This window comes from Thamnophis elegans, chromosome 9 (assembly GCF_009769535.1).
Source record: "Thamnophis elegans isolate rThaEle1 chromosome 9, rThaEle1.pri, whole genome shotgun sequence".
NCBI lineage: Eukaryota > Metazoa > Chordata > Lepidosauria > Squamata > Colubridae > Thamnophis > Thamnophis elegans.
In genome coordinates this window covers 63,529,575-63,546,117 of record NC_045549.1, presented here as the reverse complement: position 1 = coordinate 63,546,117, position 16,543 = coordinate 63,529,575, and the positions used below count along the sequence as shown (strand labels likewise).

Genomic DNA, 16,543 nt, shown 5'->3' with positions numbered 1-16,543 from the left:
TGTTCAAATCACTCCACAATTACATACAATAACCTAACACCTAGATTTCTGCTGAAAAACTGTTTCCCATTGCCCAAAAATTCCTAATCCCATGATGGTGAACCTATGACACACATGTGCAAGAGGTGGTATGCAGAGCCCTCTCTGTGGGCATGTGTGCCATTGCCAGCTGCTCTTCTTGTTTCCAGTGCGCACATGTGTGCCAGCCAGCTGGTCTTCAAGGGCACCCAAGCACCAGAAAATAGCCTGAAAAACAGCCTAAAAATTGCCCCAAAAATGCCCTGAAAACAGCCAAAAAAATAGCCAAAACCGGCCAAAAAATAGGCATGTGCATGCTGGCCAGCTTGTCTTTGTGTTTCCAGTGCTCTGGCACATACAAAGACCAGCTGGCCAGTGCGCATGTGTGTGCCAGAAAACCAGAAGACCAGCTAGTCGGGGCGTGGATGCACTCAGGCCAGCTGGCCTTCAGGTTTTCAGGGCTCCAATGCACATGCATCCACACACCAGAGGTGGGTTTCTGTCGTTTTGGCCCAGATCGGACAAACTGGTAGTGGTGCAACGGGAGGTTCCACCCACCTGCCCGAATGCTACTGTGCATGTGCAGAAGTGTTGCCTGGGCACACACGCACACACAAGCAAACTGGTAGTAAAATAAATTGAAACCCACCACTGGCACACACATGCACACATGTTCTGGTTTGGGCACTTAGTGTTGAAAAGGTTCAGCATCCCTCTCCTAAGCACTTGAAGTTGCGTTTCTTGCAGAACTTAAAAACCATGCTTTGGAGAGCAATACGTGTATAAATAATGAGACTCTTTTTTCATATCTCCTGGATGTGCACTATTGGGGAAGGCTGTTTATAATATTGAAACCACAGCAGAGGGTGAATGTTTCCATTTGAATCATTAATGCTAAATGCTTGAATTGCCAAAATATTATTCAGTTGTAAAGGAAAGAGGGGAGGATTAATACAATTGCATCTCTGAAGGAAAAGCAGGTTATAAATTTAAATATCTAAAAAGGACAGGCAGTTACACATACTGCTTCCTTTAAAATGCACTTGTATATCTTCATATTCAGAATCACTTCTTGCTAAGGAATAGTATGGTAGTTACCTTATTTATAGGTTTCCTAAAATCATTCATAGGTAATCATGCTGACTAAGATCCGTATCAATTGAGAAAATATTCTTATATAGTACTTAGTTATGCTCCGAATGCAATGCTACCAAGGATAATTCAAGCACAATCCATACGATAGACAAAGATAACTCCATGAAATCCATACTTGCCCATTCTGAGAAATTTCCTAAACTTCAGCTATCTGTTTTTTAAAGGAAAGGGGTGCCCATTCATATAAATAATGGTGATTTTTTTTCCTAATCGTCAACAGAATATCTAAGTCATTTGTAAACTGGGAAAGATGGCTGCTATGGACAGATTGGATTTAAGACAGAGGTGGTATTTAGCAGGTTCTGACCAGTTCTGAAGACCAGTAGCAGAAATTTTGAGTAGTTTGGAGAACCGATAAATGTCCCACCCTCATCTATTCTCTGCCTCCCGAGTTTCAGCTGATTGGGAGGGAATGGGGATTTTTCAGTAACCTTTCCCTGGAGTGGGGAGGGAATGGAGATTTTACAGTATCCTTCCCCTGCCACAGTACGCCCACCAAGCCACGTTCACAGAACTGGTAGTAAAAATTTGGATCCCACCACTGGTCTAAGACAAACAGAATTATTATTCCTCATAAATGTTGAATACATGGAGAAATACAGCTGTGTTCCTTTATTTTCCATGTTGAAACTTGATTAGTACATTGAGGTAAAATGTTGCATCAGAGAATTCCTTATGTTTCCTATATTTGAGAAGAAATGGTTCCCATAATAACTTTCCTTCTGTCTAAGACTTTCCAAACTGTTACAATTTTTTTAAATTGCAATTTTCCTGTAATTGCAACAGTGACACTAATTTATATTTCCATTAAAAAGGCATATTTTTTTGTTTAAATAGAAGTGAATGAAACAAAACAGTCTTATCATTAGATCCGGCTCTGTTTAAGAGCAATGTGTTTATTTCCTATAAATATCCTAATTTTGATTAATCAATAAATCCTTAGATTAGATAAGGGACATCTCTTAATAAAGTAGTGACTTTGCCTTTATGAAAGTTATTTTCCATTATACTCTTCAGATTTTAATCTATCACTTTCTGGAAAGGCATAATCATTCAAAACAGAATAAAGTAGTGTTGTAGAAACGATAGAAGAAAACTTATTTTCTTCAAACAAAAGTTTGTGTATCATACAACGAAGTCTGGAAGACTCCTTATCAGTTATTATGAGTTTTTAAAGTAACTATGAGTTTCAAAAGAGTAAAGGAACTTTGAAAAAAAATAAACAGACCTTTACTTTAGGTCTTAATTTTAAAAATAGATGTGAGTAAAGGGAAATATTTCTGAAGTCAGATTATACTTTTTAGAAGTGTAAACAAATTCTGTGAGCTCACAGGTATCATAACCATCAAAAGTATAGAAAGTGAATGCATCAGAATTACATTTTAGCTACTGTATGGATTGACTGTAACATTCAAATATGGGAGCAGTTTAAAAATTCAGACTAAGAAATTTAGAAAATGCAAGTGATTTTCAGGGATGGAGTAAAAGAAGATTTCTTGGCGATCCAAGCCACAGGTGCCAACATACAGTACAAAGATGGCTTATTAATTGCTATTTTATTTTGTTATTTAAATTTAACAGAATGCATCTATTAAAATATACACAGCACATCCTTGAACAGCAATTAAAGTAGTACAAACCAGGCAACATATCCAGATCTGAAATATACCTAATGCCACCCAGTGAAATTCTCCTGCTACTACAAGTCACTAACATTTCTGTGTTTGTTTTCAGATCAGTATCTTCATGACCCACTTGTCTAACTACGGGAATGACCGACTGGGGTTATACACATTTGTCAATCTGGCCAGTTTTGTTCAAAGCTGGACCAACCTGAAGCTGCAGACACTACGTCCAATTCAGTTGGCTCACAAATATTTTGAGCTCTTTCCAGAACAGAAGGACCCACTCTGGCAGGTAACATCAATTTGATTGGACAGCATGATCCCAATATTTATTTGCAATATTGTTGCAGGGAAGACTGCTTGGGAAAAAAGAGAAAAGAGAAAATTAACAACAAAGACATTTTAATCTGTTTTGCATAGCTTGATAGATTCATTTCATTTCCTTCCCCAAAGCAGCATGTTTTTCTAAGAGCACGTTGCTTGGCAGAAAAGGAGCTGGTGGTTACATTACCTTCATTAACACCTACCTGGAGTCAGGCTCTAAAGTATCGACTCTCAGCTTGGTTGATATTAATGAGAGGAAAAAGAAGTCAAGACGAGAAAGGAAAACAGCTTTTATTTTCCTGCTTTATTGCTTTACTGCAACTTGTTTTGATGAATTGGCTGTGAGGTGAATTAACAATCAGATAAAGTAGACAATTATATTATAGAATAATTAGGCTTTAAGCACTGCATGATACTTTTTCATCAGTGTGTGTGTGTGTGTGTGTGTGTTTTCCAGCATAATTCTGGAACACCTTGAACAATTCCAACCAAACTTGCTACACAGATGACTTACCCTCTGGAGAAATATATATATATATATATATATTTTCCTCTTGAATACATTTTATTTATTTCATTTTCATTTTATACAATCACTTATATACTGTGCGTAAAAAAAAAAAGAGAAAAAAAAAACCCAACATGACACTTCATTCCCCCATACACCCTCTCTTCTCTCCCTCCAACTTTCATTTCACCCCTCCAGCATTCCCCTCTTCTACTTCCCTTCCCCCTCAGACATCTCCCCCTCCCTCCATCTCACCCTCCTTACATTCCCTCTCACTCCCTCTTTACTTCTCCCTCCTCTTTCCCTCTTCTCCTCGCTTTGGTGTATCCATACATTTCAGTTTGTTTGTTTTTTTTTTTTAAAAAAAATAAATAAATAAAAGAGAAAAAGAAAAAAAGAAAAAAGAAAAACGAGCCGCAGTATACAAGTGAATTCTTATTGTTCTAAGAATTGAAACTGTAATTCCACCCTCCCCCCTCCCCCCTATAATCCCCCCTCCCTAACCCCCTTACGGCTTCGCAGGTCCCATACCCGGCATAATTCTTTAACAAGCATTTGAGTATAATAAGGCCAGCTAACTTTAAAATTAAAAAAAATAAAATAAAAGTAAAGCCAAAGGAAAAAAAAAAGAGAATAGTAAAAAATACAAAATAAAAAAACACACACACACACACAAAAAGAAAGGAGAAACAAGAAGGGTCAATAAACCCACTACGTTAACACAGCTTCCCATTATCTGTAAATCTTAAACAATGTAGCTCATTCCAAATTTCGGTTATTTTACTACTTGCAGGGTTTCAAACTGTATTAGAGCCAGGTAAGTTGATCAATTAGGATTCCCCAACTAAAAGTCTCATTGCTTTGTCTATCTATTCAGACCTTTAATTTATCTCTTTTTTATCCGAATATCCAAACCTTTCTATAAAACCATTAAACTCAAGTACTTCTTTCATTTTTCATTTCCAACACCTCCCTTTCTATCCTTACCCACCTCCACATGTAAATTTTTTTACCTTCCACCCTGCCTTTATCCATATCCACATATATATTTTATCCGCATCCATTGCTCCTCCCATATTTACTCCACTTTCCTGAAGACTCTCCGACCAATCTTTCTTGACCTTATATTGAAATAGCAACTCAAACAAACATCAGCTTGCATTCTAGCCCCAGGTAGTCTAATTAAGCTTTCGCTACCCTTCCCTCTCCCACGCGCCTCCCAACTCCGTTCGTCCCAGACCACAACTCAAAAAGATCGCAATCTCCGCTCTCCTCGCCTAGGAAAATAATTCATGCGCAATTTGAGTTAGAGTTCAGACAAATCTTATATACAATATGTGTCCACAATCAGCAACGCTTCTTTCAGTCTCCATGTCTCATCATCGATATACAACTTTTCCATTTTATCCCAGACGGAAATCATAAAGCTTTAAGAACATCGCTAAGTCTTTATTCTTTAGTCTTCTGCCCTTCCGGAAGAGGAAAGCAACACCCTCCGCCTTGTAGCCACGTGTCTCGCTGTTTGTCTTCTCCTTCTCCTTGTCTCTCTCCAGGTCCAGATGAATCAGGAAGTCCCGCCTTCAGGGTCTCGTAGTAAAATTCTCGGGCTTCACAGACAGAATTAATGCGGTGTTTTTGGTTGCCAAATGTAACTGTAATACCAGCTGGGACTTCCCATTTGTATGGAATCTGAGAATTTCTGAGTTCTTCGGTTAAGAAAGCGTACTCTCTCCTTGTTCTTAATATTTGAGATGGTATCTCTTTAAAAACAATCAAGTCCTGTCTATCAATTCTCAACCTCTTGCTGTAAAGCCTCTGTATTATCTCATTTCTGGATTCCCTTGTGGTAAAGTATATAATTATGTCCCTCGGAAGCTGTCGCTGTTTTGCTACCCACGAATTCTTGCGGTAAATTCTTTGAATCTGCCAATCAAAGTTAAATCCCGGACTTCCCACCAAGCGGCTGAAAGCCTCAAAGAAAATCTGTTTCAAATTCTCCTGTTGGTTTTCACGCAATCCTCTAACTCTTATGGCAAAGGCAGTCTTATTATAATTTATCATGACAAGTTGTTTTTGAGCATTTTCAATTTCCTGTTGTAACGTTTGAATTTTGGATATCAAATTAAGATTAGTTTCTTCCAAAAGTTTCAATTTGTCCTCCGTTTCAGCAATATAATCTGTCATGACTGTCATTACTCCGATCATATCCTTCTTTGCCTGAGCAATTTTAGCATCAAATTGATCATATAAATCCGATATCAGTTGATTAATTTCCTGTCTGAAATCATTAAGCGTTTTGAGAAGAAATTCTTGTGTTAACAAATCTCCCGTGGAGGGTGTAGGAGGCAAGGGTAGCGGCTTCATAGCAGTTTTTGGAGATATGTTATTAAGGAAGCGCTTCTGTTTAGATTTGGGAGCCATTCCAGAGTAAAAATAAAAGACAAGCAATCAAGCGAGCCAAAAATCAAAGTCTCTACTCCCCTCAGTTAATCTTTTAGCAATTAGTACGGAGAAGCCTTCAGGAGGGTAGGGCTGACTAAGTACGTCACATCAAACACAAAAGCTACGAGATCGCCATCTTGTGACGCAGCTAAAAAAGAAAGGGAGCCTTTTGCGAAATTGAAGCTGGTATTTTAGATAGTAATAGAAGAAATTCCTCAGGAATGGTCCCCGCCCGGATTGACTTTTAAATAGCTTAGCTTTGTCCTGGGGGGGGGGGCAATCTGCCTAGGGCTGCAAAAAAGGCAGCGCGGAAAACTGGCCGGAGTAAAGGCTCAGCTAATGTTGAACCTCTTCTCCATTCACAGCAAAAAAAAGCTATGAATTACAAAGAGATCCTAACGACTGACCTTCTCCCTGCCCCTTTCTGCCAGAAAGGGGAGATATCTATAGATCTTATAAGATATACGAACCAGAATCCTGACAGGGGCTTCGTTGAGCTCCCGACGGCGGCAGGCTCCTCCCCCCGAAGCCCCCTCTGGAGAAATATATTGTGGGAGTAAGACACCCCTAAAAACTCCCAGGATGTGTGTTCTGTTAAGATACAGCCTGTTGTGCCTTAAAATGGCTTCTACTGTGCAGTGCAGTGGAGTTGCCATGGTAAATGCTTCACAGTACTCCACAAGGGGGCTCCCTCTCTTAAGGGGTAAAAAATCCAACATTAGAAATTACTTTTGGTCCAGACATTTTCCCCCTATAAATAAATACCCAGGCAGCGCCGAGTTATCAGCTAGTATTTTATAAAGAATAAGAAATAGTCTAGAAGTCATTTGACAATATCAAAAGGAAGACTATTGTAATGGAGTATGCATGCATAGATACAAATATGATGGGTTGATTCATCCGGTGCTCTAAGGATGGATCACCAGACCTGTCCTTCTAATGCCTAGTATTTTAATGTGTACTTAAAGGTAGTTTCCATGAGATAACTATATTACTTTTTAAAAAGAAAATATACAGCTATTTAAAAGAATTGAAATAAAAATTACAATTTCAAGTACAAATTCCCAATGCTATATTAAGAGTCTAGAGAATACATATGAGGCTTTCTCCAAATAATCAAATAATGTGATTAATAAGGAAACTATGAATTCATTATGGATAAAGTGTAGTATATAAAATGCATATTTGTAAATTATGTAATATATCATTGGCATATAACAGTTTGAGTTCAACTCCTACCACTGTTATATTTAATATACTCTCCTTGTGTCTAATAAATCATGACAGTGTTTCAAATGTCAAATATAAACAAGCAAAGATAAATGATATTCTTTATAAAACATCTTGAAATATAGAAATAAGTCTATTTGTAATATCTCTAGTAAAAAGAGAAAAGTATCCCACCTTGATCCAATTAGAATAAATGGTACATAAATATATACTAAAAGTTTTTTTAAAGGTAATATATAACAATAGTTTCAAATTTCTATATTTTATCATTGTTCGGTATTATTTTAAATTATTCTGCATTATTTAATATTTAAAAAAGGAAAGCAAAACAAGACTTGCAAGCAATAGCACTGCTGGGATGAAAACTCTCTTTATCTTACATAAAATTGCTACATTTTGTAGTGCAATGATTATGTTACCTAATACATTCTCTCAAGTATTTCCATGTCAGTCAAAATATACTATGATGGATTAGTAGGATACACAATACTAGATTGTTTTATGTCTCAAGACACTTGTTTTTATAAAACAATGATTGGGTGGTGTACCAGACTGAAGAAAGGAAGTGAATAAGGCAGGTTGAAATGAAAATGAAAGGAAGCAAATGATAGTGGCATCGTATTTATGCTGGGAAGGAGATTTCAAGTATAACACCCCCCCCCCCCAGTATGATAATAGAGAGAAATGTTTTTTTTTAAACTATGGGTATAAATATGCATGTTTCTAAGTGTGTAATTATGTATGCATCAGTGGTGGGTTTCAAAAAATTTTGGAACCTACTCTGTGGATGTGGCCTCCTTTGTGAGAGTGGCTTGCCAGCCATGTGACCTGGTGGGAGTGGCTTGCCGGGCATGTGTTTTCTTTCTTTCTTTCTCTCTCTCGCTCTCTCTTTCCTTCCGTTTGTCTCTCTGTCCCTTTTTTCTTTTTTTCTTTCATCTCTCTCTCACTCTTTTTTCTTTTTTCTTTTTTTATTTATTTATTTCTTCCTTTCTTTCTCTTTCTCTCTCTCTCTGTGTCAGTCTGTCTATCTGTCTCTGTGTGTGTGGGTGGGTGGGTGTGGGTGGGTGTATGGCAGTGGTGGGTTTCAAAAAAATTTGGAACCTCTTTTGTAGGTGTGGCCTGCTTTTCAGGTCCACTGGTGGAACCTCTTCTAACCAGTTCGGTAGATTTGACGAACCGGTTCTACTGAATAGGTGTGAATTGGTAGGAACCCACCTCTGATATGCATATTCTATACAACATGAAACCTAGCACTATTGCCTTGGAGATTAAATTTTTGTTCAATTTCTGTTCAATTCAAATTAGATTCCTATCGAAGGTGAGAGTCTGACTAGCTGTTGGTTTTCCATGTTGAAGCATTTCAATGAATTTCTACTATGTTTAAAAAATTATTTTGTATATTCTTTCAATTTTTAAATGGCAGATGAATATTTTAGTTTTAGGTTGCAGAAAATATATAGGTTATATTTTTACATATTTTAATTGTCTTTTTAAAACTATTATTTATTCCTTTTAAAGTAGTGACAGAGAAATGGCGGGGGGAGGGATCCCACAAAGTTAAAAATACATGCATTGCCAAAGAAAAAAAAATCATGTTAAAGTTAAAAAAATAAAAGAAAAACTATAGAATATATAATTTTAGCTATAAACAGTGACAATTGTACATAATTGTTTACAATTGTATCAATTGTATCTTCAACATATGCAACAAATGCTAATAATTTTAAGGGACGCGGTGGCTCAGTGGCTAAGACCCTAAGCTTCTCGATCAGAAAGGTATTGGTTCTTACTTTCAAAGCTCTTCATGACATGGATCAAGGTTATATGAGAATCGATCTTACCCCCCAATAAGATTGGCCTGCCCCTTTTCCCACCAGCAGAAGGGGCATGCTCTGGACCCCATTGGTCAAGGAATTCCAGCTGGCAGGTTCCAGGAGAAGAGCCTTTTCTGCTATAGATCGTATTCTCTAAAACATTGTGTCCCTCAACATAGGATCCACAGATAAACTTTTGGCCTTTGAAATCCAGGACCTGAACATCTGGTTTTGCTAACTGTCCTGGGCCCCAAGAAGACATGTTATTCTGGAGACGGTCAATGGAGATAAGACCCTCCCTCTCTTCTGTGTGCATTTTTGTCCCTTCCTTCACATCTTTGTCAATTTTAAACAAAATATAGTGTTATTACTTGTTTAATGTTTTATGTTGGTATTTTATTGATTGTAAGCTAGAGTTATTTCTAGGTAATTATTACACCCTATGCACTTATTATTGAGGGATAGGGAGAGAGACAGAGACAGGAGTAGGTTCCTACCGGCATTGGTACCTGTTTGCTTCGCGCACACTGCTCACGCGTGCACAGTTCACTGTAAATTGTTCTGCGCATGCACGAAGAAAGTGAAAAACTAGTAAAAACCATGCACGGCAATGGCAGCGGCGAGCAGGGAACCAGTTTGGGGGAGTGGCCAGCCTGGGTTGCTGCCGGTTCTGCAACCAAGGCCAAATTACCACTACCAGTTCGCCCAAATTGGTGCAAACAGGTAGAAACCCACCTCTGGACAGAGAGACAGAGCACAACAGTGCTTAGATTTATATACTGTCCCAGGGTGCTTCATAGTCCTTTCTGGTCCTTTCTGGCAGGATCGAACTCCTACTAGTGACACCACTATGCCACCACCATATATAGCTAGATATGTGAATATTTATATAACTTATCATTATTTTTAACCTATTTTATTTTGTATAAATGAATCCTATATTTCATTATATTTGTTCATACCAAGTCTACATCTATAGGCAATCCATGCATAGGTGGCAAGTACAATCAGATCTTCTATCCATTGAGTGAAAGGGGCCATTATCTTTCCAATATCAATGGCAATATCAATCATTTGGCCGGTTGTCATATTTCAAGTACTACCATACATACTGTATTTTCCGGAATATAAGACACACCTTTTTCCCTCAAAAAAGAGGCTGAACATCTGGGTGCATCTTATACACTGAATACAGCATTTTTTGCCTCCCAAAACCCCGCCCCTTCATCAAAATGGCTGTGCAGAGCCTCTAGAAAGTTTTTAGAGAGCTCCTGGGGGCTTGGGAGGGCAGAAATGAGTGAAAACTGCCCATTTTTTGCTCACTTTTATCCCTCCAGCCCCCAGGAGAATTCTGTAAGCTTTCTAAAGACTATCCAGGCCCCCTTTTTTACGAAAAATGGGGTCATTTTTGCAAAAAGTGGGGCATTTTTTGCTTGTTTTTGCCCACCCCCTAGGAACACTCTGCAAGCCCCCTAAAGGCTATTCATGCCTTTTTTTGAGGGGGGAAACAGGCCGTTTTGGGGAGGTTTGCAAAGTGCAAAAAACTTTTTTTTTTATTTGCCTCTTCAAAACCTTGATGCGTCTTATACTCCGGTGCATCTTATACTCCGAAAAATACGGTATGTAGTTTGAAAGAATATTATCATTTGAAAATTTTAGGTTTCTTCACAAAATTATATTTATATTCTCCAAATACTTTTTCCTAAAACTTAATTAATGTAAGACATTAATATTATATATTTGAAAGAAAATTTCACCTTATTACATCTCCAATATAACATTGTTTTGGACAATCCTTTTATACATAAACATAATGGAGTAAAAGATATTGGTCTTCATATTATTATAATATTATTATGCTTTAGAATTCAAATCAGGAATTCATATATCTCCAAAATAGAGTATCTGATTTTTATTCAGAAAAAGCAACCATTTGCTCCAAAGGACTTTCCAGCTGGACAGAATATTAAATATTTGAACATTACTTCAAACTAATCTGGGTTTTTAATTATTATTTTCAGAATCCATGTGATGACAGACGCCATCGTGATATCTGGTCTAGAGACAAAACTTGCGGCCACCTACCAAAATTTCTTGTGATTGGACCCCAGAAAACAGGTAAGAAAATTATACAGTAAAAAGAAAAGAAAAAACCTCAGGAACAAAATAGTGAAACAATTTTGTATTGGATGTACGTAGCTATTTTGTAAGTCTCCTGAATTGGAAAAGCTATGAGAAACAATTTAGGCCACTTTTTAGGACTTCCAAACTACCATTGTTTTGCTAATAATATGGCTATTTTCCTATTATAGTAAAAATAATATAATGAAAAATGTAAAACATTGCTAGTACAATGTAATGAATATAAATTCCTAATATTAGCAAAGTTGTAGTATAAATATATAGGAAATTTTAAGAAAAAAAACAATTTAACTTAATTCTTTGACAATAAACCTACATAAAATTAATATATCATTCCTTAAGTTTGATTTTCTTCTTTCCTTTGGAATATATTTCTTGAAAAACATTCTTTATTTTTTAATACTTCTTTAAATTAAATATTGCTTATTTTCTGCATTATTATATAATCCTGACTACTTTCTTTTCCTTGTAGGAACAACAGCACTCTATTTATTTCTCCTTATGCATCCCTCCATAATTAGTAATCTTCCTAACCCAAAAACCTTTGAGGAAGTTCAGTTCTTTAATGGAAACAACTATCATAAGGGAATTGATTGGTAAGAATAATAAAACAAAAGTTTTTAGCATATACTGAAACTTAGAGGACTCCTTATAGAAATATTTGTGGTACCTTAACAATTTTCAGATGAATTTTCTGGGCACAGTATATATACAGTATCAGTTACCAATTAGGTCACACTGATGAGATTTTTATCTGTATGATTTTTTTTATTTGTCATTATAATACCAATATTTGTATTCTTTACAATCAAATGCCCTTTGGAAAAGAGCTGGATAACTTGTTTTGTTTGTTATTCATCTCTTTCTATTTGTTTTTAATTACATGTTCTAAATGCCACATAAATAACAGTAATAAAGAAAAGAAGTTGTAGGTTGAAAATATTTAAGAAAATAAAATAAAATTAATCAGAATTATCATAAAGCTTCTATATTTAGAATATACTTGTCTGATCTTCTGCCCCATTTCAAAAATATTATCATGTAGCTGAGGAAAATAGCAGGACCAGGCAACTAACATTATTACAGTGTTGATTTTTTTAAAAAAATTACATGACAAGATGTTAAAGAGGATAATGAAAAGGGCTATTCTAAAGATGCTATTTGCAGTATATATGGGTACTGAGAAGTAAATCCCAATCGATCCATTAAATGCATCAATAAATGTATTAGAAAGACAGAAACAGTTTCAAAGAACAGCTGGGCAAGAAAACTGAAAATGAGAATCTAAAATAATGCAAATATCTCAGTATTTATAATAGAACTGGTATGGAACTTTGAAGAAAGATACTAGCACAATTCCATGATTCTATTTAAAATGTCATAACATACTGTAAATAATACACAGAAAATGGCAATCAGCATGCTCAAAGGCCTAAAACAGCACCTTTTAGTAGCCATGTGCTGAAAGCACTCAATCCCCCCACCTGTGCCCAGCCCCCCACACATGTGTGTTTGACCCCCACACACACTTCCACCTCCCCTGGTGCATGTGCGCACAACCCCCAACATGCTCCCTCACCCCCTTCATGTGCATGTGCCCTCCGAACATGTGCACATGACCCTCTGTGCACACCCCATCCCCCCTGCACATGCGCACGCAGCACCCACACATGCAACCCACCCCCTGCACATGTCTTCCACATGCACCTCATGCATGCACAGCAGAGACCTGAAAATGAACTGACCGGCAGGAAGTGTGCGCGTATATGCAGTGGAGGTGGGACGATGGCTCGCAGAGAGGGCTTTGCATGCCACCTGTGGCACTTGTGCCGTAGGTTCGCCATCATAGGCCTAGAACTAGTCCAATACGTAAAATGTGACTAGTCTGGAGCCTTTTAATTTAGAATGAGAGAGAAATTGTACAATGTACTCTGCTTTAATAAGGACTTCTCCTCCTCAAAATAATAGCACCTGAGATCATACAATTAATTACATTTACTTTCACTTAGATACATTATATCCCTTATCTTTGTTTTCAAAAGTTTATTTTAGCAAGGTGTTGTTGTTGTTTTTTAACCCTCATCGTTGCTGATTTTGTAATTTTACTTGCAGGTATATGAATTTTTTCCCTACCCCTTTAAATATCACTGCTGATATTTTGTTTGAGAAAAGTGCCAGCTATTTCCATTCTGAAGATGCTCCTAAACGTGCAGCGTCCTTGATACCCAAAGCAAAAATCATCACCATCCTCATTGATCCATCCGACAGAGCCTATTCATGGTATCAGGTAAGATTCTCCGAATGAACAAACTGAGTTCGCAATTATGAGAAATTAGACAAAAGCCATCACTTTTACAGCAAGCTAACTAGTTATAGTGCTTTATTTAATGTAATAAATTACACAGGGGAAGCAAATAGGTGAAGCTTTTTTCTGCTGTCTTTGTTACCAGAAGCCCCTTGGAAGAAACCATTAGCAATGGGGTCTCCAACCTCCAAGCTGGCTGAGGAATTCTAGGAGTTGAAGTCCACAAGCCTTAAAGTTACCAAGGTTGGAGACCCCTGCCCTATATCACTGCAACAAAATGTTGCACAGTTCTATCCCCACAAGCCAAGCTTTGGTTGCAACCTCCTGCTCTATTGCGATATTAATTTATAATACCAGTGAACCTCAGATGATGAAATCTGAGTTTAATTGATGGCGACAGTCTTAAATCTACAAGTCTGCGCAATTCCCAGTTCTTTCATTTTTTAAATCCTGCTCACTTAGTGCCCATATTACTGAGGATAATGACTTCTATTGAGGCACTGTGCGATAATCAGTTACCGCTATCTAATTAAAACGGCATTATTTAAAACTTATAAAGCCTTAAGAAAACCGTTCTGTGATTTCCCTTATGTGTGACTGCACAATCTTCATAGAACTGTAGAGATGGCGGGGACCACAAGAATCATTTCATGCAATCTTTTGCAAGGAAAACAAGAAGGATAGTAAGAAAAAATATTGATTTCTCAGGAGGACACATAGCAGAACTCTAAAAATACCTTTAACGCATAATTATGTCTTATATCTCTAGAGAAAGAAGCACGAAAGAGAGGTTTGCTCAGAGGTCTTAAAGTTAATGGGGATTTTTACACAAAATGGAATTTTTAAAGAGAACATTTGAAACATAAGACTTTAAAAGTCAAAAGCAGCATTTTATATTCACCTTGTAACTGAATAACAGTAGGTACTACAGAACAAGTGTAAATGCTAAAAAATGCTAGGCAAAACCTCACAATATACTTTTTATCATCATAATGTTGCAGGAAAAAATAAGTCTCTTGGGTATCTAAAAACTGACCATTTATGATAGGATCGTTTTTGTGGTACATATACTCTAACAAACCTATTCGTGTTCCAGGTACTGCAAGATATTTTATTAGATTTCATTAGAGGGTCCAAGTGGAAAATCAACTACATGTCAGGCTTGGAAGCCATCTTTGAATTAAGCCTCAGGCCTGCCACAAATTCAAATGTATTCTCCTGGGAGAAACTGGGAGGAAAGATTGTATGGAGCATAGGAGATATGTAGCCAAAATAACATTCCTTCTCAGGGTCAAGGTCGTTTTGTCCCTGCACCTGAACTGACATGGATGACAGGAATCTTCCTTTGTGACAGTGGCTGGTTGGGCCATGTGGTGGACATGTGGGTGCTGGGCAGTGGTGGGTTCCTGCCAGTCCTAACCTCTTCTATAGAAGAAGTTCCACAAATCTACAGTGCCATTTAGAACCGGTTCCAGCTCCCCCCCGCCCCGCCCATCTGCACATCATCAAAATGAAGAGGAGGAATTCTGGGAGTTGAAGTCCACAAGTCTTAAAGCTGTCAAGTTTGAACACCCCTGGGGTTTTTTTTCTAAAGGGTTAGGGGGTGCAAGCGTCTTGTAACTTGACAGCTTTAAGACTTGCGTGCTTCAAATGCCAGAGTTTCTGAGCCAACATTTGGGTTGCTAAGCAAGAGCGTTGTTAAGTGAGTTTTACCACATTTTACAAGTTGGCCACTCCCACCCAGTCACATGGTCGGCAAGCCACTCCCACAAAGCAGGCCACACCTACAGAAGATGTTCTAAAAAAATTTGAAACCCACCACTGGTGCTGGGGCAGGGTCTTGAACTTTCAACTGGGTGGGGAAAATCTGGAAGCTTTCAGATTCGAGTTTTCCAGATGTGCCAATATGGCTTCTTTAATAAATTTGAACTTTGAGGAATTGCTAGCCTCGGATTCTTTTTTTTATTTTTTATTTTTTGTTCTTTTGTTCTCTATATACAATTATAGGTATACATTCAGGTAGTTGTTATTCTTTTTTTACATTCATGGTTCTTATACATTTAACATTCCATTTATAGTATTATAATATTCCATTTGGGTTGCTTTGTTTACCATCCCCTGACACCACCTTCTTCTCCCTTTCTTTTCTCCCGCCTCTACTTACTTACTTCCTCCTTTCCCTTCCTTCTTCCCAGTGGTGGGTTTCAAAAATTGTTCGAACCTACTCTGTGGGTGTGGCCTCCTTTGTGAGAATGGCTTGCCGCCCATGTGACCGGATGGGAGTGGCTTGCCGCCCATGTGACCGGATATGAAGATGCCGACGACACTTGTCAGAACCACCTTAAATTACCTCACACAGCACTAGCATGCATAAGAATATGATGTATACTTGTTTTTTAAAAGGCATCTTTGGTTTGCGTTAAAACAACTTCAACACACACAATGTTCTGATTGCACCACAAATGCAGTAGTCATCCTTACCTTTCACAGAGGCACTGAGTTTTATAAATATGAGCATGATAGTGTAGAATAATCATATCCAACGACCAGTGGTGGGTTTCAAAACATTTTGGAACCTCTTCTGTAGGTGTGGCCTGCTTTCCAGGTCCACTGGTGGAACGTCTTCTAACCGGTTCGGTAGATTTGACGAACCGGTTCTACCGAATAGGTGCGAACTGGTAGGAACCCACCTCTGCTTCTTCCCTTACCTCTCCCCTCCTCCTCTCTTCCTCTTCCCCTTTCATCTTCCTCTCCTCCTCTCTATCTTCCTTCCCTTCTCTTCCTCTCATCTTCTCTCTTCCTTTCTCTCCCTCCTTCCCTCCTCTACTTTCTTCTTTCCTCGTCTCCTTTCCCTTCCTTCTTCCCTTACCTCTCCCCTACTTCTCTGTACCCCTTCCCCTTCCTCTCCTTAGCCTCGGATTCTTATTTGATTGAGGATCGTATTTGGAACCCTGACACTAGACATGATAACAGGGACTGG

General features: G+C 37.9%; 1 protein-coding gene across 1 annotated transcript in view; it reads left to right on the top strand.

Moving 5' to 3' along the window:
- LOC116513416 (bifunctional heparan sulfate N-deacetylase/N-sulfotransferase 4) overlaps positions 1-16,543 on the top strand; it is a 135,875-nt gene that overhangs the window by 110,857 nt on the left and 8,475 nt on the right. Inside the window, exons 6-9 of the mRNA XM_032224484.1 lie at positions 2,908-3,090; positions 11,138-11,234; positions 11,731-11,854; positions 13,371-13,545. Coding sequence (XP_032080375.1) covers positions 2,908-3,090; positions 11,138-11,234; positions 11,731-11,854; positions 13,371-13,545 — 579 coding nt within the window. The remainder of the gene's footprint in view (positions 1-2,907; positions 3,091-11,137; positions 11,235-11,730; positions 11,855-13,370; positions 13,546-16,543) is intronic.